Source organism: Pholis gunnellus (genome assembly GCF_910591455.1).
Source record: "Pholis gunnellus genome assembly, chromosome: 6".
NCBI classification, from domain to species: domain Eukaryota; kingdom Metazoa; phylum Chordata; class Actinopteri; order Perciformes; family Pholidae; genus Pholis; species Pholis gunnellus.
The window spans coordinates 15,561,268-15,585,987 of NC_136532.1; the positions used below are offsets into that span (position 1 = coordinate 15,561,268).

General features: G+C 41.6%; 3 protein-coding genes across 3 annotated transcripts; 1 reads left to right on the top strand and 2 right to left on the bottom strand.

The window, feature by feature from the left end:
• Positions 1-17: 17 nt before the first annotated feature.
• Positions 18-11,496, bottom strand: acsl2 (acyl-CoA synthetase long chain family member 2). The gene is made up of 20 exons (XM_079161211.1): positions 11,405-11,496; positions 6,441-6,691; positions 6,243-6,357; positions 6,030-6,094; positions 5,848-5,949; positions 5,096-5,195; positions 4,136-4,314; positions 3,965-3,997; positions 3,704-3,755; positions 3,473-3,546; positions 3,071-3,148; positions 2,859-2,993; positions 2,633-2,767; positions 1,948-2,116; positions 1,772-1,860; positions 1,578-1,694; positions 1,341-1,484; positions 1,154-1,255; positions 995-1,066; positions 18-907 (listed from the first exon to the last, which is right to left on the bottom strand). Exons 2-20 carry the CDS (start codon positions 6,687-6,689, stop codon positions 767-769), a joined length of 2,151 nt encoding a protein of 716 aa, XP_079017337.1. The 5' UTR covers positions 6,690-6,691; positions 11,405-11,496; the 3' UTR covers positions 18-766.
• A 977-nt stretch (positions 11,497-12,473) lies between these two features.
• prkg1l (protein kinase cGMP-dependent 1, like) lies at positions 12,474-19,599 on the bottom strand (the record flags this gene model as incomplete). The annotated part of the gene is made up of 19 exons (XM_079161735.1): positions 12,474-12,557; positions 12,663-12,729; positions 12,824-12,886; positions 13,186-13,308; positions 13,404-13,567; positions 13,661-13,802; positions 14,011-14,100; positions 14,188-14,327; positions 14,441-14,537; positions 14,639-14,716; positions 15,428-15,493; positions 15,642-15,736; positions 15,936-16,013; positions 16,305-16,368; positions 16,589-16,694; positions 18,146-18,259; positions 18,833-18,999; positions 19,181-19,304; positions 19,398-19,599. The coding sequence occupies 19 exons, from the start codon at positions 19,597-19,599 to the stop codon at positions 12,474-12,476; spliced, it is 2,064 nt and encodes a 687-aa protein (XP_079017861.1).
• A 1,665-nt stretch (positions 19,600-21,264) lies between these two features.
• Positions 21,265-24,640, top strand: ubl4a (ubiquitin like 4A). Its single transcript, XM_079160800.1, has 4 exons — positions 21,265-21,450; positions 22,433-22,538; positions 22,633-22,865; positions 24,063-24,640. The coding sequence occupies exons 1-4, from the start codon at positions 21,403-21,405 to the stop codon at positions 24,168-24,170; spliced, it is 495 nt and encodes a 164-aa protein (XP_079016926.1). The 5' UTR covers positions 21,265-21,402; the 3' UTR covers positions 24,171-24,640.
• The last annotated feature ends 80 nt before the right edge of the window (positions 24,641-24,720 follow it).

Here is a 24,720-nt window from a genome sequence, read left to right on the forward strand (position 1 = left end):
CTCATCAGTTACTAATCTTTATTTCTGTTCAGTGTCACGTTACTGGAATTAGTCAGTGTCCTGTCAGCGAATCTCATAAGCATTATGTACAGATCAGACACTTTTTGTTTTTTTAAACAACTTGCTGGTTGAACCCCTCGTAGTTTTAATGGTTTAATTTCAGGTGATGGATTACATGCTCACACTGGTTTATGAAATCCTTCAGAACCAGAAAGAAAAGTACGCAACTGACGACACAGAATGTTCATGAACAGCTTACGCCATGGTGACACGAGGGCCCAACATCCGTAAAATACAAACCTACAGTTAACGCAAGTTCTATGAGCAACAATGTCCCGAGGACAGCAGTGTCCTTTTAAAAATCAGGGCAGTGTGAATAAATGTCTAACTGAACGTCTCTGCAGGTTGCTTCTTAGTAACCTCTGTGATTTTTATCTCTACAACTATACAATAATTTATGCATCAGTAAAATCTCCTGGTGAATAACAACTCTGAATCAGTGACAAAGACAACAGCGAGATTGGAATTTAAAACAAAACAAGTGGTTTGGTCCCAATCTGTGTTATTTTTCATGTGAAGTTAAGACATTACACATATGTGCAGGAGGTGGAAAATACCAACATTTCAAATGATATACAGTTGTATATATTGAAATAAGGCACTGCTGGACATATAGGTTTTGATTTTTTCCTCTCCTGGGTCCCTGTCCCCTTATTGGACACCAGCAACCTTAGTGTGTTGTGTGTGAATTAGTGTGAGGCGTCCCTCAAAAGGCCGTCTTGCTGTACATGCTTGATATTTGTTCCTGAAAGGTTTTGCGGATGTCAGCGCGTCTACTTTTCAGTGTGGGGGTGAGAAGGCCGTTGGCGATGCTGAACGTCTCTGGATGCAAGTAAAGGTCCTTCACCTGAGAGAAAGGTAACACACAAAATCACACCTAAAGTAAGTCGCTTGCAAATTTGTACCAAGCCCAATGTCAGCAGAGACTCCTCACTTGTTCAAAGGACTTCAGCCCTGCTTCCTTCCCTACAGCTTTCATGTCCTCCAATACTGCGTTCTCTAAATCCTGTTGAAAGACCGATAACAATTTTCCCGGGATGCATACAACAAGGTAAAATGGTTATGTTATGAATTTGGGGTTTAGATGACATACAGGATTCTGGCACAGCTCTTCATAGGATCCCACAAACCCTCGGTCTTTAGCCCAGTCAACAAACACCTCAGGGTCCGGTACAACGATGCCTATGAGATAAGACTGGTGACACAAAACACAAGAGAGAAATCAAAACTTGAACCGCAGCAAATGTTTTGAATACTGATCAACATGAATCGAATTGTACCTGTAAACTATCTCCGTGCACGAACACCTGTAGCACAGGAACACAGCGCGTGTAGACGTTTTCTATCTTCTCTGGAGCGATGTACTCTCCCTGGGACAACTTGAAGATGTGCTTCTTCCTGTCAATGATGCGAAGCGTCCCGTTCTGGCAGAGGCAAAGCGGAGACACTTGCTCACTTACAGCGCTCTCAAAGACGATATCTGTCAGCTTTAGGCTGGTTATTGTGTCTCATCTTACTGGAAGCCACTGGCCCACGTCCCCACTGTGCAGCCAGCCGTCGCTGTCCAAGGCTTCAGCCGTCTTTTCTGGGTCCTTCAGGTAACCTTTGAACACACTGGGGCCACTTATACAGATCTAACGGGACCAAGCCGTGATAAGTGTCAGTCGATCTGTTGCGCGTACAATATGATGGCATAATCAGATCACCTCACCTCTCCATCGCCGTTCTTAGCATAGTAGTTCATATCAGGGATGTCTACCAGCTTCACCTTGGCACAGGGCAAAGGAGCACCTACGTGACCTGACAAAAGACACATCCACATACCTGCTGAAGACGGGATTAACCAGCACCGGCACTAAAGCCCAAGCAAATCAGATGGCGTCCTACCTGCGCTCCAGTCTCCCGGCATGGAGAAGGTGCAGCCTGCGGTGCACTCGGTCTGGCCGTAACCCTCAAAGATCAGACAGCCCAGAGTGGCTCTGAGGAAGGACAGCACAGTGGGGGAGATGGGTGCTGAAGCGGTCAGGGCGAACCGCAGATTACCTCCTAAACTGGCCTGAAACACAGGGGATGCAGTGTTTATGTCAAACGGTTCAAATGCAAAACATATTGTGGGTACATGCAAAATTCTATTTTGACACCGTATTTTCCCATCTGCATTGACCATACCGAGGCCAAACTCTGTCTGTGTGCATGCTTCTCCAATACACTCCCACAAGACCAATATGCTCTGGGTGAATTTGGCATCGATTACTGGAATAGTTGTGCTCCTCTTGTAAAGTTTGGATACAAATTTGTTGACTAGTTGCACGGCTGCTGGTCTACAAATACCACTGTGTTAAGTGCTGTAAAATATAAAACAGTGACAAATATAGAGTCCTGGATTAACAAACAATATGTCAGACTGAAAACCTGTCTGTAGTTGAAGAAAAATGTAAAAAAAGATTTGTTGTTTTGGGGGTTGGTTTCTGAAGAGGCCTGTAGGTCTTTACTGGAGACCTACAGTAACTGAACTGAACACACGGGGAAATATGATCCAGGTGGGTATAACATGGAGCTTCCAGCTACTGACCTGAATCCTGTTGAACACCAGTTTGTCCCACAGACTGTTGTTACGTACGACGCCACTGCTGAGCTCAGCCTGCTTTCTCCTCACGGCGTAGTGAAGCAAAGCCCGTCGCAACGGAGAGGTCACAGAACCCAGGATCTTCACAGGAATTAATAGCAAAAACATAAACCAGGTATAAAACATTACAGACTAAGAAGTGCTAGATAATAGTCCGAATATATTCACTTACCTTGTCATAGATGCGATTGAGTAAACGAGGCACAACAGGAAAGAAGGTAGGTTTGAGAGTTTTAATGTCATCCATGAGAAGAGAAATGTCGCCTTGGTAGAATCCCACTCTGGCCCCGTGGCAGAACAAAGAGACCTGTGACAGAAATAGACTTAGCTTATTGTTGACACACTACAAAAGAAAAAGAAAAGTCGGAAAAGAGCATCAGCTACCTGAATCATCCTCTCAAACATGTGGGCAAGGGGCAGGTAAGAGATCGACACATCCTCTTGTCGGATCACAAACGAACCCTGAGAGAAAATTGAGGAAGAAAAAAAAGTGAGCAAAGCACAGGGGAGAGATTACGCTCAGGCAGCAGTTATACGGTGGAGCCCCGCAGGCAATCAAACATGCTGCATGTCTTTCTCTACAGCAGTTAGATAGCACAATCTTTATATGGGGGCAATTAGTTAAAGTACCTTGCAGCGTCAGGGGCAATCAAACAGCCAATTAATCATACCATTAGACACAGCAGGGAGAGGGACAGTTTTGAGACACACAGACAAGCAGGTGGGAAGTGATGGTAGCTGTGAGGCTGTTCTCAATTAGACAAGGAGGTGGAAGTGTAGACAGACCTCCAGGATCTTAATGACAGAGGAAGTGTTGGAGGCGATGTTGCCGTGGGTGATCATGGCTCCCTTGGGCTTCCCTGGATAAATAAACAAGACATTACTGCAGTGCCCTGCGCAGCAGAAGGAAACTACCGCGGTGCCATAAAGAAAGGTTGTTAGTGGGCCCTGAAGGACACTTCTCGAACGACGTGAGTGAAGGATAATCACACTGAGACGTATGAAATCAGACGTTACCTGTGGTTCCACTGGTGAAGCAAACCACGGCCAGATCCTGAGGCTGGGGCGGCTACGGCAGGCAGAGAAATAATATATGAGAACATGGCAACAGGCTTCCCACACTTTTAAATTTAAGTGCTGTTTACAAGTGAGTGTTAATGATATCTTATGGGACAGGAGCAATGGTATAACTGTCCTCCTAGCAGTTAGAGGGGGATTAGCTATTTACTGGAACCAGTTTGATGCGGTGATGTAGCAGCTGCAAGACGATAAACTCACCACAGGATCTTTGAGGTTCTGCCTTCCCAGGGCCTAAGATGTGGACAAAGAGGAGTTGTTCATATCAATTTACATATCACCATTGATGACTAAATTAAAAAGGGGGATACGTTTAAATGAGTCTGCATTATAGGGACTGAGTACCCCCCCCCCCCCTCCTCCTCTACTCACCATGAGCTGCTCCAGTTTCAAAACCTCCACCTCGCAGTTCTTTGCCCTCTCAACAAACGCGTCGCTGAAATCGTTGAAGAGAACCAAGCAGGAGAGCTTTGGAGTCACGCCCGTCTCCTTGTTCTCCAACAACGCTGCAGCCTTCTCCTCCCGGTCGCAGATCACCAGAGAGATCTCCGCTGAGAACGCCACCAACACGAATAGAAACGAAAAACAGTACAGTGTGTGAGAGAAATCAATCGTTTTCTAATCAGCTTCTTTTTCTTAACTATACACTACAGGTGTGTTGTACGATGGGCAGTGTGAAATGTATTTGTTGTGTGGTGGCAGTCTTTGCATGTAATGTACGTATGCACTGTGTTATTTTGTATTTTTTTAACAGCAGACACTAAAATGCAATACATTGTCAGTTTTGAAGCGGTTCAAACTGTATTGCATTTTATTATCTTATGTTTTTAATGTAAAATCTTTGTATGCAAAGTCATTTAAGTGTAATGGAGTACAATGTCCTGTTTTGACTATAAACATATTATATAATAAAGCCCGGTTATGAGATGTCTAATAATTGATTTTATCACTCCCAACCCCATTTTTCTGCAGAACTGGTACTTTCCCTTTTTATACTTAAAGTACATTTAGCTGATAATACTTCTGTACTTTTACTTAAGCAGTACAGTAGCAAGATTTTGAAAGCAGTACTTTTACTTAATGAAGTACTTGTACTTTTAGTAAAAGGCTCTGAGTACTTCCACTGCCAATTCCAACACAATGTTTACCTAACCATCTCTTAGATGTTATAATATGCACAGTTTGCATAACGCTTAGTCTCCAAAACAATATTTTGGGAGAAGGATCACTGTGTATTGCTCACCACTATGGTTTGGTTTGAATTGATATGGGAGGCTGGCAGACAAACCAACAATGAGCCGATTAACAATGCTCTTTCTATTATTTCCTCACCCAGGTTGAGTATGTGGACCATGGCCTCCAGCCCCAGTGTGTCATACAGAGGCACCACCGCCATGGAGTACGTGTAGCAGGCCAGCTCCGAGATGATCCACTGTCGCCAGCAGAGGGAGACAAAGCAGCACAGTTAAGACTCATTTCCAGCCGTCGCACACTGCAGAGTGAGTACTTGTTCAGTTCGATATATAAACATTAGGGCGTAATGTGTGGTTATGTAGATCATAATGCATTTCATACTTACTGAACAAACAAAACCACATTTAAAGTAAAGAAAAACAGCACTCTGTGTGACGATAGGGCAGATGGGAGGTTAGAGGCTCTGATGGAGCAGAAAATGACATTTCACTTTCAGTCTACAAAGATGGCCTTGCCTGACGGATATATTACAAAATGAGATTGGGAGTAGACCTGCTCCAATATTAGCTGCCCTGGAGACCCACATTCACCACCAGCGCTCTGCTCTCAATATGAATTAAGGCAAACACACTTTCAGTGCTGACAAAAACAAATCATATTCTCATTTTCAAAATTCATAGAGGAAATGTGATCCTGGTACGAGTCAAGGGTAGGAGCAAAACCTCTGTGCAGACGAGAACATCTATCCAGGTGAAATACAAATTTGAACTATTGGGCTGTTGAGAAGTCTCAGGATTTGATGCAAGAAGAATCTGTTCCAGAAAAGTTATCCAAGCGATACATAAGCTCACGGGTGAAGGAACAAACAGACGTCACACACCAGGTCATACCTCTGGTCTGTTTTGTGCAAATATCCCAACAAATTGCTGCGGGTTCGGCTGGCAGCCTTTGGCCAACAGCCCAGAGCCCAGCACCTGCGCCTGCTCAGCCACCTGAAGAATTGGAGACCCTCAGTCAGCAAACAGCAAAGAGTAACATGACACAGTATGAAAGTACTAAAAACATGTCTGACCTCAGTGTAGGAGATCCACTGGTAGGGCTGCCCCGGCTTTCTGAAGCCCAGACACGGGCCGTTTCCTGGAGGACACAAGACATTTGTGACAATCTTAAAATGCGGTGTCTGGGATATGCTGCCGATTTACTTTTTTTACCCCCTTTCTTTGATACAATTACACATTCAAACATGGGATAAAGTCAAATGAAATATGTTGCGAAAGTGTCCTACCTGCAATCCTCATTCCTCTCTGGAACATGTCAAAGACCGTCCTGGTGTCATCGTAGTAAAACTCCAGCAGAGTGTCATCTTTAAGAAGAGCCGATCGCCTGCAGCTGGGATCTCCCTACAACAAACACCCTTATCAAACACCTGGCGTGAGCCATTTACAACAAATTACGACGCCAACAGCGACCGTGGGCCACTCACATTCACAGCCACAGACTGGGCTTGCAGATCACAGGGAGGACGCATGGGTCGAGGTCGTGTCACCAGCCAGTACGCAGTGAGCGAGGCCAGGGCTCCTAGACCCAGCAGAGAGGAGGCCGACAGAGACAGGGAGGACAGGGAGAAGGAGGACAGCGGCAGAGACGGCAAAATACCCCAGAAGTTTTCGGATTCAGAACCTTTGAGGCCAGCGCTGGAGCGAAGTGACCGTAACCACTCCTGGAAATGCATTACTGAGAGAAGAGGACAGAAACAAAGAAATGATAAAGTGCGTTTACACATCACAGACGGTTCAATTTGCTGCAATTTAAAAAAAATAAATGTTTAGCAGACTAAATCAGGTTGACAGATTCACTAAGGTCTTTCAAGTCACTTTTAAAAACATGCAATTTTCCTTCTACAACCTTTTATAATGTTTTCTGATGAGTGTTTGTCACCAGCTGCACCAGTGTGTGGTTGGTTTTATTTCACCTTGTGAGTGTATGTGTGAGTGTGTGTGTGTGTGTGTGTGTGTCCATAGCAAAATGTGGTCCTGGAGACACCTACTGTAGCAGGAACTACCATAGTTGTGAGTACTTTGCCATTTGTTTGCCACTTTAAGCCCCAGGCCCGATTTGGCGTCACGGCTGGTGTGATTGTTGTAAAATGCCCATTACAGCTTCCCAGAGCTGAAGTTTTCATCTTCAAAATTGCTTGTCTTCTCCACCCAACAGTCAAACATGTAAGAAGCTGGAACCAGTGAATGTTGGAAAGTGTTGCTTGATAAATGACTTAAATAATTGAAAATAGATTTTCTGTCAATCGTATCAATTAATGGACTAATCATTTCAGCACTACTTTTATCAGTAAATTATACATTTACAAGTAGATTTCTCTAATACCAAGAAGCTCAATGCATTTTAAATAGAAGGAATGCAATGAAGCAATTAGATTTAATTAGAGATTATTTTATCATTATCTCAGAATTTTCTGAAAAATAAAATAAAATGTATGGAAAAAAGAAAAAAGGTCCTGGAAAATAAACAAGTCTTGAGTTTTAGCACAACCATCATAGTCAACTCTCAACGATAGAGGGAACCAGAGATATTGTCTTTTTTTCTTCTTCCATGTCAACCTGGTGCCTACATTACCCACAATGCAACTCAATTACCAACAGTCTGGGTTCGAGATATGATATATAGTGCTAGTAGCGGCTAATGTATCCTCAAGCAACTAGCGGATATGAGTAGTGGACTACAGAGGTCTATAGACTCAATTCTGTCTTTATTTCACCTCAGGACTTTTTATTTTCCATCTTGTAGTCTTCTGACTCAAGTGACTGACTCAAGTAACATCCTTTGGGTCCATTTATCAGGTTTTGTCGAGCTGTCTTTGGAGCTCCCCAGTACTCCCCAAGACCTGTAAACCTACTTTTTTGTGTAAAATAGTTGGAGTTTGGAGACACACCAGGAAGTAATAACGATTGGCAAAAGAGAAACAGGCACCGAGGTTACTCTCAGTCATGTTATGCCACTCTTTCATTCATCAGGGAGGAGCGAGAGAGAATCGGGGTGCGTGCGGTAGTGAGGGGCTGGTGGGGAGACAGGGGGAGGGGGAGGACCCGCTAAGTCCACCCCCATGATCCCATGCAAGAGACTTTATTGTTCATATCAAAACTGAGCAAAATAAGGGAGTGTTGTCCCAACACAAACTAAAAAACAGCACTACAACGGCTCATTTCAGCCCCTTTAACAAACCACTTCATCTTACACCGGGCAAGGAATTCACCTCACTGAATAAATCTCAGCTTTCCCCACATCCACTCCCTTCCCCGAACACCCCTCAACCTCTCACCCACTTTCTCCCCCAGTGCCCAATAAGAGAGGGGGGAAAAACAGAGTGATATACCCCTCCCTCCCGTTTCAACCAGGCTGCTCCTGCACTGTTTCCCTTCCCTGCATGGGCACAGTGATGCCACACTCGTCCTTGGGAGGATCCATAATTCACTTTAAGCCTCGATTAAAACTGCTGGCTTGCCACTTCACACCTGCTGGAGCAACAGAGCAGCCTGTGATTCCCTAGAGTCCTTTCACTCGGTAAATAAATGAGAAACAAAAAATGGCTTTATGAAATGTGACACATCAAAAAAAGAAAAATGTCAGTCCACTGTGAAGAGAGATCCTGTAACCTCTCTTTCTGTCTCTCTCCATCGTTCCCTCCCTCCCTCCCTCCCTCCCATTCATAAGGGCTATTGTCAAGGCCCAGACAGGGACCATTGTGCTCCCAGCTTTTACTCCCTGGAAGATATGAGACAAAAGAAACGGCACACACACACACGTGAAAATATACTGGAGGAATACAAATGCACCTCCACAACAACATCATGTCGACTAGCGTTAAAACAATAATGGTGGAACTGAAAGTACTTTTGGGGCAAATGATGTTTGACACAACAAACTAAATTTGTTTAAAAATAAGTAAATTGACATCCTGCTATGGAGTGCATACAGCATGCAGTTTCTGTAGGCACTGCGTGATAACCGATAGCCTGAGGCAGTGTACATGTCTGCGCACAGTTAGTCCAGCTGACAGGCAGAGACAGAGCTGAGAGATATTCTGAGCTGCATGGCAGAATAGAGAACACGCGAAAACAGAAACCAAAAACTGGTTTCGAGAAAATTCTGGCATGTAATCAATGATGACTATAACTTGAATGGATCAAACTGTCAAACATTGTTTGTACGCCACATTTTTGGAGGGTGCCGTAGAATGCAATGAGCCTCACACAAAGGGAACTATACTTGGAAAGGTGACAAACTAGTAACATTAAAATGGGAGATTAAAGAAATTGTTGAGGTGTTTAAAAGTATTAATAGTAAAATACTCAAATCAAATCAGGGCTTGAATGTAGAATATGAGAGAGTTTAAGTGTAGTTGTTGTAGAGAGATACTTTTCCAGGGTTTAGGTCAATAAATGCAAAAGGTAGCTTCATCATAAGCTTTAGTCAGAAGTTAGTCAGAAATGGGAGGAGCTAGTGCAGGGGCTTTAAACTATTTGTTGCTCAACTTAAAACTTTGGCAGAAAGATTCTGTTTGAGTTTAAATTATTATTTAGACTTTTTGGGCATTCATAAAAAAATGATTCATGGCTGCTTTTAAGAAAAAGGTATACATGTTTTTATCACAAGCAGACAGAAAAGGACTGACCTTAATGATGTTCTTTCAGTTATAGAGTGTTTTAGTTATTTTCCTGTTGGATTAAACTTAAAATAAGGATTTGTTCTGCAGAGCCAAAATTAAGTCTCCTCAAAAGCAAAATTCCTGCAGAGAAAAGGTCCATGAATGATAAGAAGAGCAGAGAAGAGGCTCTGCACAGTGGCCTGCAGAGCTTCTGTGGTGATGAGAGCAATGCTTCCCTCTGACCCAGAAAACTACAGGAGGTGACATGAGGAGGGGGGAGGTTTTAATAGGGGAGAGAGACGACAGCATTTTATAACCAGCAGTAGGAGCAGCAGCAATGAACCCTGCACACTTTCCATGTGCAATGGGAAGTGAATGGTCTGATCGAGGAGAATGGGGGGACACGTGAGGCTGGCTGGCCGGCCGGCGGTGGGGGTGGGGGTGGGACCCATCAAAAGAGAAAGAAAGAAACGCTCGGGTGTTTTCCGGCTGTGATTCCCAAATGAAGCGTGAAGAACACAGACACACACTTGGTCACAATGAAGTTTTTTTTGTGGAAGTGAAAGGTGGTGAAGAAGAAAAGAAGAAAAAACACGCATCCTGCACGTAGAAAACGCCTTCCCTTTCCTTCTGACGCTCAAGAGGCTCCCATGAGTCTCAAATTCACTTGAAACCAATCAGGATTCTCACAGACAATGCTACATTTGTGCTTTTTTTTTTCTCCAGCCCAAAATTCCATGTAACTAAGCAGCACCAGTTTCAAACATCACTATGCAGCGGTAATCTTCTACATTTAGCTTTCCTGGCACCACACCTCATGGGTCACTTTTGAATCAGAGTGTGTTTTTGTGCACCAGGGCAGATCATCCAGCCCTGCAGGACTCTCAGCTGCCATATTGTAGGTAGCCACAGTAACTGTCAGACAGCTGAGAGAGGACGGCAGCCAGCTGGCATGTGGCCATGTGGACAACTTCAAACATGTTGCATGTTCCAGAATATGGAGACATGCAGGTTAATACTGATACAATACTCTGCGGGGGAAAGAAAACAACTAACTAAACGTCTTTCTTTATCTGAATAAAAGGTCTAAGGACAGACACTGCCCTATGCTGTACATAATGTTAAGCCCCTTTGAGGCAAACTTGTTATATTGGGCCATATAATTGAAAAAGAGTGTGATTTTACAAAAGAATGTCAGAAAATGTTCAGTTAAGGGCTAAAACTTTCCCTAACCATACTCATCCTCAGCTTGGACCAGGGACAAAATACCACAGGACTGTGCTGTAAGTGTCAGTTACACATGAGTGCGCCTCAGGTCTTTTAAAGAATTTGGACGCACACTGCAAAAGTATCAAACTGTATGTCTCTGCACCAAGAAGTAATTCTACTAATACTACAGTGCGAGAAAAGCACCATGGAGGTCAATATAATTAGTTAAAAGCTTCAGTTGAGCAAAGGCACAATCCAAGAAATAAAGTCATATAGAGGAGACAGCATCATTAAATGTGTGTTGAATGGGTACTGGGCCGATTTAAAGCCAGTGTCTCATTAACGGATCATTTAAAAAGGTACATTTCTTTCAAACTGCATGCAACAGTTTGTTAACAGGTTGATTATCTTCGCAGTGCTCCAAACTCTCAGCTCGGTATTCGGGACACTCAGCGGGCTGCAGACAAACTCTTTCTGAACTTGTAGACCGGGATCTGAGCCCTCATAGTTTAGGTATGTTTCTATATCTGAAGCGACCGCAAACGAGCTGAGAAAAAGAAAGACCAAATGAAACTTACCTCGCTAAAACGCAGGCCTCCAATTGCTCCTTAGATTGTGCTACAAAGTTACTTCAGCAGCAGATCCATCGAAATGTGTCTACACGTCAAGCTCAAAACAATATGCTCTTATTTCCGGTAAAAACCTTCAAAACCAAAGCCTCTACTGATGGAAGCTATGTGCACAACCTTGTACGTTTGATATATAAAGCGGAAAAGTTGACCCACACAAATAATTTTAAAAGATACTAATTGTGTTATTTTTGTAAAGCATATAACATATATGAGCATATATAAGGTCATGGAAAAAAAGGAAATCGGAGAAGGATAAATGCCAAAATTACAAAATGAACACATGTTAATGAGAATGATAACAGAGAATTTTACAAGGAATGAAAAATTAACTAGAAATTGCAAAATATCCTTTTTTATTTTTCCTATTTTTCCTCCTTTTTCATTTATCATTTACTATTAGATATTTTAGTTATACAATCAACTATAGGTTACCTGTCAGTTAAGCAAATTTTGCTTCACTATATATTTAGGCCTAATCTAATCATGTCAGTATATCACTCTTGTCATTTTTTAACACTTCAACAATTTTTATAATTTAATTCAGTTATTTTATTTTGAAGTTTAAAATTACACTTCCTGTATTTATCTTTCGAGCTTTCTGCGGCGTCGAGGCTTCTCTGCCGACTCTGACGTCACTTCTTAATTGTATTCAGGCCTTTTGGGGGAGATCAAATAATGACAGAGTTGTAGAAAAAAGGGAAACTCATAGTGAGATTGCAGATTAAAGACGATAGAAAATACAGTTTGGTACAGCCTGTTTATTTATTAGGCCTACATTCAACAGCAGTGGCATCACTGAACTCACATGTTTATAAATCTATAGGGGTTGTACATCAAAAACATTCTGAGCTCAACACAGTAAGCAGCATGGTTCATTTATCAAACTATATGTGCACTTACAGATAGTGACTGAAAATATAATTAATTCTTGATTGGAGTAACACTGAGGGCAATGAATCATTTATGAGGAACTTGAAAGTGATGAAGTATTGACAGGTTTATTTATTTTGCTCCATCAGAAATCATCCCAGTTTGTACTCAGCTCCACTGAGTCCTCAGTGTAATGACCGCATGTACTGCTGTCCAGAGCATCCTTAACCTGAAAGACAGTGTAACAAGGTAAACAATGAGAAAATAGATCTACTCACTGCAACAAGAGTTATCACAAAACAGATAATAATAAGCCCAACTGAAGGTGTCTTACTTTGGGAATAACTGGAGGGTTTAATGTGCCTTTACAGAGTCTGTTCCAGTTTAATCCTTCAAACCATCTAAATAAAAAACGGAGCGTCACAACCTATAAAACCATGTTTGCGAGCACTGGCCTCTGTGATTTTCTCCAGTCTAATAAATCTGTAGTCTTACTTGTGCTTCTGAATGTCCTTGGCCCCATTTCTCGGACTGCCCAGTCTCTCTGAGGGATTGGTCCTTGGCGATAAAAAGCAAACAAGAACACACAAATAAATAAACTATGAATTAATACTCCGATTGTGTCCTTCGAGAGGGGCTGTTACACCACAGGTCGTTTCCACACACCTGCGTTGTTTCTTAATTTGCTTCTATCTGTGTGTGTGTGGGGGCGCTGGAAGTGGGGATAATGGGCCTATAACATACACAATAGTGAGATGGAGGGAGGTTTTAGTATTCTTCTGAAAAAGCACTACAAAATAACTGTCATAACTTTCACATCATAATTCAGGGTGTCTAGCGGGGCATATTTACAACACCTGCACAGTTTCTTTATGAGACTGGAGGCACTTTTGCTGATGGTTTTTGGAAAGTCGATCTGATCGATACCACGAATGGTTGCAGTGAGAATCTTTATCGGGTCAGTGTCGCCGAATGGGAGCCTGGAGAGGGAAACAAGAGCCTGTCACCATCACTTCAATCTACAGCTGGAGAAATGAGCTGAACAAATAGGGCTGCACAAAACTGTGAAACCTACCCACCACTCAGAAGTTCAAACACAAACATGCCCAGTGACCAGAAGTCCGCAGATACACTGTGGCCTTTGTTCAAGATGATTTCAGGTGCCATGTAGCCCGGTGTTCCGCAGAATGTCCAGGTTTTCTTACCCATCTCCACCTTCTTTAGACACCTGGAACCAATCTATAAAAAGAGGATATGAGTTCACTTACAGTAAAACATAGAATACTATGATGTCATACTGAAAATCCGAATTTAAGTTTGCAATTGTAGTACCAGTTTGGCATAACCATGCTCATCTACAACAACATTTTCCGGCTTGACATCTCTGTAGATGACACCTCGACAGTGAAGAAAGGTCAAGGCCTCAACAACACAAGCCGTGTAGAATCTGGCGCTGCATTCGTCCAAACATCCCCTGAAACAGAGCAGTGTGCAGAAGTGCTGGTTTAAGCACGCAGCGAACAAAGCAAATGTGTGATGTAAACAGATGTAAGACATCAAATCCTGTCTTAAAATTGCATTGTCATGAAAGCTTGGCTAAAAACACAGCGGTAGGACTATAAATATTTTATCAGTAGGATGACAAAAAGTGCCTCGCATCCTCTTTAGTCATAAATACTTACTTATCTTTGAGTAGACTATATAAATCCCCACCAAGACACGCTTCTGTCAAAATGTACAGGCACTCTGCGTCTCTGAAGAGTTTATGCAGCCTGTGATCAGAACAAAAACAGAAGCATGTTAACGATCATTATGTAATCAAAGCAATCATGAATAGATAACTGTTGACTGACAGACACCTGGTTATGAATGGACAATGAGCCTCCATTAGGATGCGCCCTTCTCTCAGGATGTGCTCTTGTTGACTGTTGCTGAGGATCAGCTTTTTCTTAAGGACCCTCATGGCATAAAGACACTTGATGTTGCTCTTTAGTTGCACCTGACAGAGGTGGAAATCAAGAGATTACATTATAGAAACATGGAATCTGCAGGAGGCAGCCGCACGGCGGATCTGTGTCATTGTGTGTGAGCTGCTGTAAGATCACCCCTCACCAGGTCTACGTGACCAAACTCCCCAACTGCTAGAGTGCAGATAATCTGGAAATCACTTAAGGTGGAAGATGAGAAGAGATCAGCATCCTTGTCAGACCTGTTCACAAGCAAAACACAAGTGAGCCTATGCATTGTGCATTCTATAGATGTAAATTACATGTAATGTAGAAAACAGCATTGTAGCCTAATGCTCCTCACTCGATTTTGGCTTCAGGGCTTTGCTGCACCTCATGACTGCAGTCAAATACCAACCCACCAATGCTGTCCTTGAAGGTCCTGAAATACAGAAGTACATGAACATTCTCATAATCTCTGGCTAAGCACATACATTTATGACAAACGTGGAGTATAGCGTAGCAACTGATTCAGATATAGGGTTTGGCTATTGACGCATACATTTTTCTTGACTTTCTTCAGAAGTCGGAGAGATATCCTTTAAACTATTTTACAGGTTTTATCCAACCGCTCTTTATTTTCAGAAACTCAAGAGAGGCATTGATGTACGTTCGGTGAAACGCTGGCACATTTATTTTGGTCTTTCCCCAAACTGCTGTCGAGTAAGTTGTCACGATTTATTTCTGATCGTATCGACCCTCTCTTGATATTACTTTGGCTTGGTTTCGCTTAATCAAATATAACTGAGATCTCTGTCTGCAGTATTATTTGATTATTTTGCTTATTATCTTTGACTACATTTTATTCTTCACAAATTCTTCTTTACATATCAAACAATACATTCCCTATATTTCTGAACAAAAAAACTGGAAAAACATATAACTACTGGAAGCTTTACAAGATATGTATTTAACTTTTGTATATTGCTTTTTTTATTACAACCTTTGCTCCCTCTGGCAGTAAGTTGTACACACACGGTGCTGTAAACTGTTTCTATGATTGTCTCAATGAAGTCGGTCAAGAATATAAATAAAAAGAATCAGTTACTGCCGTCTATGCAGGGAATTTTATTAAGACAAAATATTGACTTACTCCCTGTCTATGACCAAGCAAGAAACTTCACCAGCAGCAATAACATTCACAGTCTGAACATCCTCTCTAAAGACAGAGTGAAGAAGAAAATCATAATGTTACCAATGCAAAAGAAATCATTGATATTATGTTGGCACAAATGTCAGTTTTCACCATCATGTGCTCCTGTCCCCGATGCATAATGTCCTCTGAAAGTGCATTATTTTCTTCTTACCCCAACAGAGCTTTCTCTCCAAACCACTGTCTCTCAGAGAGCTTAGAAAGAACAACCTGTTCTTCATGGCCTGGCTTCTTCTCTGTCACTTTCACCTGGCAAGCAATAAAAGAGAGAGGTAATATAAAAGAGGTAATGCTGAAGAGAGCACTGCAGAAAGCGCCAAAGTCAATTATCACCATTATAATTCAATTCCTAAAGCTGCGCTGACATTTTGTCCTCCACAGTCTAAATCTTTTTCTCCCTGAAAGCCTCATCTCATCTGTGCGGCAGGCAGGGAGCATGCAACTTTACCTGGCCCTTGCTAATGATGCAAAAGGTGTCTCCTGGGGCCCCTTGACGAATGATGTAGTCACCTTCAGTGTAGTGTGTCTGTGGAACATAAATGACAGAGGAAAAGAAGACACAGTATATTACAGAAATAAAGATGAGGGCCAGTAACAATGAAGGACTAATTATGATTCTACCCCAGCACCTTCTTGTTAACTGATGAAAAACAAAGACAGCTGACAAAAAAAAGAAAATTGGGGCCTCGTCTGTAAAATATCATGTTTACACGCGTTCCGTCTGTGTGCACACAAAATCTATCAGCTGGATTCTGTTTGAACAACGAGTGATGGTTACACAAAGCCGTGCTTCAGATTTGAAGAATTTAATCTGTACCTCCTCCATCAGATCAGACATTTTCATGATGACATCCTCTGGCAAAGACTGGAGGAAGGGAACGCTGCAGACACAATGAAAGGGTTGAATAGGGTTTCATTTCTTCCCCCAGAAACATTTCATAGGAATGTTGATATTTCGGTCAGTGTTAAAGGCCTAATTGCAGCATCGTGGCGACTGACAAACAACATGACCCTGGTGATGTTGTGCTGAAGATACTAGAATACAAAGCAGCTTTCCGGGCATGCTCTGTGTCAAATGAAGTGTATCGGTCAGATGTTCACCTGATAAGCAGCTCCATTGAATGAGAAAGGCTGTTGAGACCACTCTGCATAAGAATAGTCTGGTAGCTCTTGCGATCAATAACCCACAGCTTGCTGTCCGTTTGAGCTGCAGTTCAAAAGACAGAGGAACTGATCAAGGTTGTGACGGCGACACTGGAGCTCAGGTGGAAACACAATCAAGAAGCAAGTATTGAAACAGATCTCAAAGACGTGTGTAGTTTGTGATGGATGTGGATTGAATGCAGGATCAGCTACAGCCTAAAGAGCAGACAGTAAGAAGGCCAGGACTCTATCAGAAATACTCATCATGTAGAATAAAAAGAAATGGAAGTGCTTTCTTTTCGGGACTTTTAATATAAATCTAATCTGATTTCCTTAACATGTATCACTTTCTTTATAAATGAGCTTTAAAGAGGGTGTTTTAAATTAATAGTGACCCATATTGATTGGTTCACTGAAGCTTCCTGCAAACGGAAGTAGACGTTCTCTCGACGGTGTAATTAGATCAACTGTCTGATAATATGGTGAAGCCCTGAAATCTCAATTTCTCCCATTTGGATATTCAGAGCTATTGCTTTATTTGGATCTGAATGCTGTGCAAGATGTTTTTAAGAAGCAAAACTTTTCTCTCAATAGAGGATTTTTCTGACATTTTCTGCAATATATAATTTGCTGCCACTTCTTTGATCCAACGACGAAGCCCCATTTTCACCTGGACCTTTATCACTGTCACAATGAAAGAGAGCACATGAGCAAAAAACCCTATTGATGGTCTCAGATGGCACCAATGAAAAACAAAAAGCAATTTCAGGCCAGAGAGGAGATAACTACAGTGGGCCCTGAATGGATCAGAGGTAACAGCTGACAGAAATGGACATGGTGAAACGACAACAGACCACCGACATGAGCTGAGCATTGTTACCGGAGAGCAGATATATAGTAAAAACTGTTAATTGGAAAGGCTGACTGCTCGCAGGACAAAGAAAGCAGTACAAAAGGGGAAGGAGATGCTTAGGGACCAAACAAGGTAATTGTGAGTGTTTCTCAGGTCAGACAACGTTTTCTCACAGACTCTGTGATCAGATGCTGGGAGGGAAAATGACAGCACTCTAAAAAAAAAATATATTCTTACGTCAATATATATATATATTCTTACATCAGAAATGTATGTATGTGTGTGTATATATATACACATATATACTGTATATACATATATATGCTCCAACCATGAGACAAAAACTATTTGTCGTATTTGTAACGGTTTGTGTGTGCATGTTGTATTGCAGGGAGGAGATGTGGGAGGGAGACTACTGGGTTATGCAGTAAAACAGAAAATGTTCCCACATCTCTGAGAAAAAAAGCCTTTGAATCTGTGATGTTTAAGATCTCAAAAGTCTGTCTTAGACCGTCTTAGACCACTGGCGTAAAACCGTCTGCTAGTGATATTCTCTCAAACAAGAATTATTTATATCCTTACCACCAGTGTTTTTTGTTGCGACAGATCTCCATCGATATATATGAAGGCAAATATAAAACCAAGAACCAATGCTTTGATACCTGAGACAGAGTAGGTGTGGGTGCAGTTGTAGAAGAGGGCCAGCTCCCCAAACATGTCTTCTGGCTCAATTGTGAGAAGCTTAAGTCCGTCTTTTGTCAATTCTAGCTGCCCTTCTGTTAATAAACACACACTCAGTGAAGAAACAAAGCATATACATAATACCTAGAACTGTTATATGCATGTGCCAGGATGTCTGTCATGACGTCTGAGATATACTCTACAAACAATATGCAATCATCCTTAAGTGGATCAAGGCCACCACCTCTCGCTGGTGAGGATAACAAGTGAAAAGCAGTGAGCAGCCACTCTCCATTAGCATGACACATCACAAATGCAGCCAGGATTTCTGAAGACAATCCAGACAATCCAGCACTGTTAAACTTCAGCCTTTTGAATCAGGTTGACATTTCAACACTAAAAAAACATCAATATGGGTCACTCGTTATCCTAAGTGCCTCCTCTTTTCTTGGTCAAACATGCAGTTCTCCCATCGCTGTGTTTGAATGCAGTGTCAAACAACTATCTAATTGCATTGTGAGCTAGCAGCAAGAAAATAGATATACAGAGATAAGAAAAAACTAATCATTTTATTGGACTGTTCTCAAGCACCTGTCATCTCAAGGCAATGTTATTAAAAGCCCTCAAGCATGATTAATGCTAGCAATTGTAAGAGGAAAATGATTTACCTTCTAAAACATAAGCTTGAGCACCGTTGGCCCCCTCCTGAATGACATAACAGCCTTGATTGATAGTGGTGGGATACATACAGGCTATGATGGTTCTGATTTCTCCTTCGTCAAGGTTCTTCAACAAGTCATTCCTCAAAAATGATGACTGGATCAACCTCTGAGACCTGAGGGAACAAAGGGATAGCCATCTTATGTAATATTTAAGGGCAAGTTACGCCTTGGATAAAATATTGTGTAAAAAAAAGTTTGGAAATGTTTATCAATTCTAAGTAATGCAGAAAGCAGAAACACTGAACACTGAACAGCCTTGAACATTTGAGAGACATGTTTTCAGTGATAGCTTACTGCTGGCTTTTGTCACAGCTTCTGTGTGAAACCATGGCGAGAGTCACCGGGTCCAGAGTGAAAGGCTCGGAAATCACTGTTTTTCTATTGACTTGCTGCGAGTCCTCACTTTGAGCTGAGCAAGCTGTAGGAATAAACACACACACACACACACAACAAGACAGGTTTAAGGCTCGCTCTTCCTGTTGAGGCTTTAAACTATGACATTTATAAGCACCATGTTCTGTATCTGCACTGGCTGCAGAGGATCCTGGGAGGGAGACAGTGGCTCTGTAGCGATCCAGTTCTTCCTGCAGTCTCCGGATGAGTTCATCCTTTGTATCCAACTCCAACTCTAACTCATCTATTAGCGTGTCCCTCTGACGGAGCTCCTCAATCTTTAATTGCAGGGCAAATTGGAGGTCCCGAAGTGTACCCATTACCTCCAAACACCAGCTGACAAAACACAGCAAAAACATATCTCTTTTTACACACAAACGAATATTGAGTGGGTCCAACTACACACATTTCTGTCTCATCTTGAGTTGCAGGGATTTCCCCTTTGTAGCTAATCTCAGTTAACTCAAAGCTAGACAGCCATCTGTATCTCTTCCTGTGATTAGATCAGTATCAGTATTATTAATAATATAAACGAGGAATCAATAAAGGCTTTTACAGGAGAGTTTGATATGCTTCTTAAACATATACCCATAAGTGATTGACATAATAGATAGATAGATAGATACATAGATAGCAGCCTATATAAATATTTGATTCGATGACACATGTTTGATGGCAATCATTTTCAATAGGCTGAATAGTAACAAAACATGCTTAAGTATATTCCAAAGACAGTTTCCAGTGCAATAAAAAAGAAGACTATAAATGTCTTTGCTCTATGAGCGTGCAGTACTTGATTCAAGGACACTTTGCAAAAATACGAGACAACAAAGGACAAGAAAGTAGCGCTGCTATAGTAGACTAAAAGAGATAAAACAATAAGATTAATACAAGGTCATTATAGACTCACTATTAAGTCACACACACTTTGTGTCTCTGCAAAAATAAAACGTGGATATTTTTTTTCGTTACGTCATACGTCATAATAAACAGCCTTTTAAATACACGAATGAGTTGGTAAAATGTGACAACAGCGATATATGTTTTCTGATAGATTAAACACACATGTATGATATGTCCTGACAAATATAATGCCGAACTGACTTCCACATCTTCCACACAAAAACATCACTTACCACATGCAGGCTGTCGGACAACGTGGAAGTCTTTCTCACTTCGTCCTGAATATGTTTGTCCCTGTTCAGCAGCAGACAGCCCATTCGACAGGTGCAGAGCGTCTCTGTACCCGCCCCAAGTAAAAGATGCTCCTCTCCTGCACGGGGCTGGTCTGGGCACAGACAGCAGGCAATCACATGACCCAGACAGTGGAGACCATTCGGGAGGCTGTAATGAGAAATGCATGGACTGGATCCCAATTGGGTCAGAGGGTTCTTTGGGGTATTGCCGAGCCCCGGGGATAGGTAGGTCTCCGACAAACTGAGCGGTGAGCATCAATCATTTTATTCCCCAGATATTTTGCTTACGTGGAAGAGTGTTAAGGCTGGCTGTGTGCACTGATAAGTGGTTTTACTCTCACTCTATTGTAGGCTGCCATCAAAGTGGCCTATTGAAAATATTTATTATGATGATATTTTGTAAAAATGCCTAATTTGGAGAAAAATGATCTGGCTCCTAGCTTTGTACAAGACCCAAGCAACGGCAGATGGCTTCTATTTAAAAACGATTTACAATTTTGGATTGGTAATATTAACAATTCGTAATACCAAGTGATTAAGTGTTTTTAAATGTCCTTCCTTACATTCCTAACCCCATCTTTGTTTTCCTTCATCGTCATTATTTTCTTTAGTATTTAATTATGGTCTAAATATCTCGAGCAGAGGAAAGAATAATAACATTTTCTCCCCCTTTCTTGGTTGAATTATCCTCCGCATGGAGCAGCCATCAGCAGCCATACAGCCCTCCAGCCAGTCAGTGGCAGTAGTGTCACGTGAGAGAAGCAGCAGCAGCACTCGTCAGCCGTAGAAGAAGAAGATGGCCCGTTGATAAGAAAAGAAACGCTGTGGCTATCTTGAGCTAACAAAGTGACGCTAATTGAATATATCTAACGCTAGTGGCGTGATTGTTAAACGTGTTGTTGTGTTTTGTTCTGGGCATCATCGAAAATGATCCTTACCGTGAAACCACTTCAAGGGAAAGAATGCAGTGTTCAGGTAAGTTAAGCAGCGCTAGCTAAGCTAACTGCTAACTGTTACCTCCCTACCGCTAGCTTAATGTGCAACATCAGCTGATGTTAGCCTTTATAGGTAAGCTAACGTTAGCCGACAGAGGCGGTGGTCCTGTGTCATGCTCGCTTGAGTGAAGCAAGCACAAACATGATGCTTTGGTTTAAACATTAGGTTGTCAAACTCCATCCAGTGTGACGTTAGTTTAATGGATCTGCTGTACATTTGCACATCGCCCAGAAATGAATCGATGTTACTCTAGATGGCTTGTTAGCCACATCCTTGAGAAAGACACGTTAACGCTAACTGTAACGATTCTCTCTTGTTACTTCTCTCCTCTGGTCCAACGTTCAGACCCGGTGGTTTTGTGGGAGCTCTTTAAATCTTCATGTGGGGGTTCTTGTAGGAAAGGGAAGTCACTAGGTAAATACTTTGATATTGTTAAAGACTGTCTTTTCGACAGTCTGTGATGTAATTTGCTCACTGTAAGGCTGGGCCATAGGTCCTGCTATATGTGACACAGGGACTACTATATGATGAGTATGCTACTGCAATACTCGAGGTATTTTTTGTAGAACAATATCAATACATAGTCAGGGTACTGTAAAGCATTTGCTGATGTGTGTATCAAATGGGGAAGTATTTATCATACTGGACTAAATGAGGTAATCAGCAGAAGAGTACCTCAAAGTACCTGACCACTAACATGCCTGTAATTGACTGTCTAAAAGGATACATAGCACCACTATAGGCCAGTGACTTTGTTAATTTTATTTGGAAAAAAGGTTCTAAAGTGGCCATTTATCAAGGTAGATGTGTATTTGGTACTTGTGACGGTGAATTCCTCATTAATTGTTAGTTGTACGTAACGTTGATGGCATTTGAGGTCTCCTCAGCCTAACAGGAGGGGAGAGGAGAATGCTTGCTAAATGTGTTTTAGTGCGACTACATCATGTTGTTGATCTTCTAGGTGACTGAAGATGAGAAGGTCTCCACAGTGAAGGAACTTGTGTCAGAACGCCTCAACATACCAGCAAACCAGCAGCGGTTGCTCTATAAAGGGAAAGCGCTTGCAGGTAGATTTGCCATCAGTCAAGTGTTTCATAATTTTTATGCAGAATTGTAATTGCTTGATTCAACAATCTTTTTTGTCCATCTTGTTTTCTTCAGATGAACACAGGCTGAGTGATTATTCCATTGGGCCAGAGGCTAAATTGAATCTGGTAATCCGTCCAGTGGGGGAGAGAACTGGAGCGTCAGGGACGGCTTCCAGCAGCAGCAGCAGCAGCGGCAGCAGCAGCAGCAGCAGCTCACAAGGAAAAGTGTGGCAGACTGTGTCCATTATCCTTGCTAGACACTTTAGCCCAGCAGATGCGGCAAAAGTGCACGAACAGCTTATTAAGGTATTTTAATAGTTGTGCTACAGTGCTTTGAAGTCTCAGTGGGTAGAGTGGGGTAAAGGTTGTCTGTTCGATCCCCGGCTCCTACTGTCCGTATGTTGAGGTGTTCTAGAACAAGTCACTGAATCCCAAGTTGCTCCCTAAATACATAGGATCGGAAATTTCATGTATGTATATGACTAATGTAAAAATGTTTTAATTCTAAAATAGAACAATCAAATGTTGCTACTCCATTCTTATGATGATATTAACAGTTTCTAAATTGTTGAATCAAATGGAAACTATACACATTAAGAAGAGCAGCATGAAATACCCATCCAAAGCTGCTCAACATTCGTTTAGTGAACATGTTGGATGAGGGAAAAAGATAATAATTTGATATTTTCTGAAATGTTCATGTTGACAATGTAGAGGATTTGACAGTTTTTTTTTTTTCAACTGACATCTAATCTTTTGCCTTCGGTTAGTATAAATGCTTTTAGATTTAGCGATTCGTCCTACAAAGTCAGAAAACTCCAAATATGGCCCAGAAATGCAGCCGCCTTTTGCCAAAATATGGAAGACGTCAGTTTATCCTGTGAAGCCCTCTAAGTCCTACAATCCCTTGTGCGGTGGTCAGTTGTTTTATAGAGCATTCAGGCGTGCCTGGTGAACTCATAACATTCTAAAATGATCATCAAGTACTTGTCTATCACAGGAATATATTTCTAAAACGTGATCAATGTAAAAGGCACTGCAAGGTCTCAATAATGAAAGCCAGGTAAAACTGCACTTTTTGCTCTTATAAGCACAAATTGTTTTGGTTTTCATTTTGACATATATTTTTTCTCTTGTTTATTAATGTCAAAAATTCCTAGTTACATACACTGTAAGTACATAAATGCCCCTTAAATGAAAGTCAGTATATGGATGTATTAAAACTTGACACGTTATCAACTAGATATTTTGAAATTGTTTCATGGCAGCTCTCTGGGGATAGACTTGAAAATCTTGGACCGACCAAATTGGTTAAAGCCTCCCGTTAATACACCATTATGCCAGTCTGGCTTCAGGTCTGCATTACTCAAAATTAGACGATCCTTCCTAGCTCGTGCTTCATTCGAAATATTTCCCTACACACACACACAACATGGTTCAAATAGATTGGAGAATATTTCAAACTGGCTCTTTCTCAATATTTGTATTTTGTTTTTCCTCAAGGACTATGAACGTTCCCTTCGACAACTTAGTCTAGACGACATTGAGCGCTTGGCGGGAAGACTGCTTCACCCCGACGGCGAGGGCATGGACACGTCCTACATGGACTAGGCCTCGCTGGAAGTTGCTTATTGTGATTGTCTTTTGAGAGGTGCTCAGTTCTTGGAGGTGCAGACAGTGTTTAATCATTGGCTGAGTGAAGACCGGTGACTGTTGATTATGTCAGCCATAGGGCTTTCTTATCCATGACCAAAGGACTTGGATAAGAAAACATGGCAACTTTGAATTGGTCACTGTCATTTATGTTGCAGAAATGACACAAGACCTGATCACATAATATTTGAAAACAAAGGAACCCATTTATGCTGTTGGTTTTCACATGATCTCTGGCTGCTACGACTCCCAGCGGACGGTAACGTCTACTGGAGGGTTTTTGTTAGTAATTTCTGTGTCGGATGGTGTGTTGTGTTAACCATCCTTGAGAAGGTAATACATGTTTTATTCCTTAACTAACTGATGTTCATTGAATGCTTTGTAAATATTGTGTTTATATATACAGACATTAAACCACAGAAAAATGACACGTGTTGATGTTTACTGTTTTGTTGAACATTTTATGTGAATTTCAAAAAAAAAAAAATATATATATATATAATGTTGA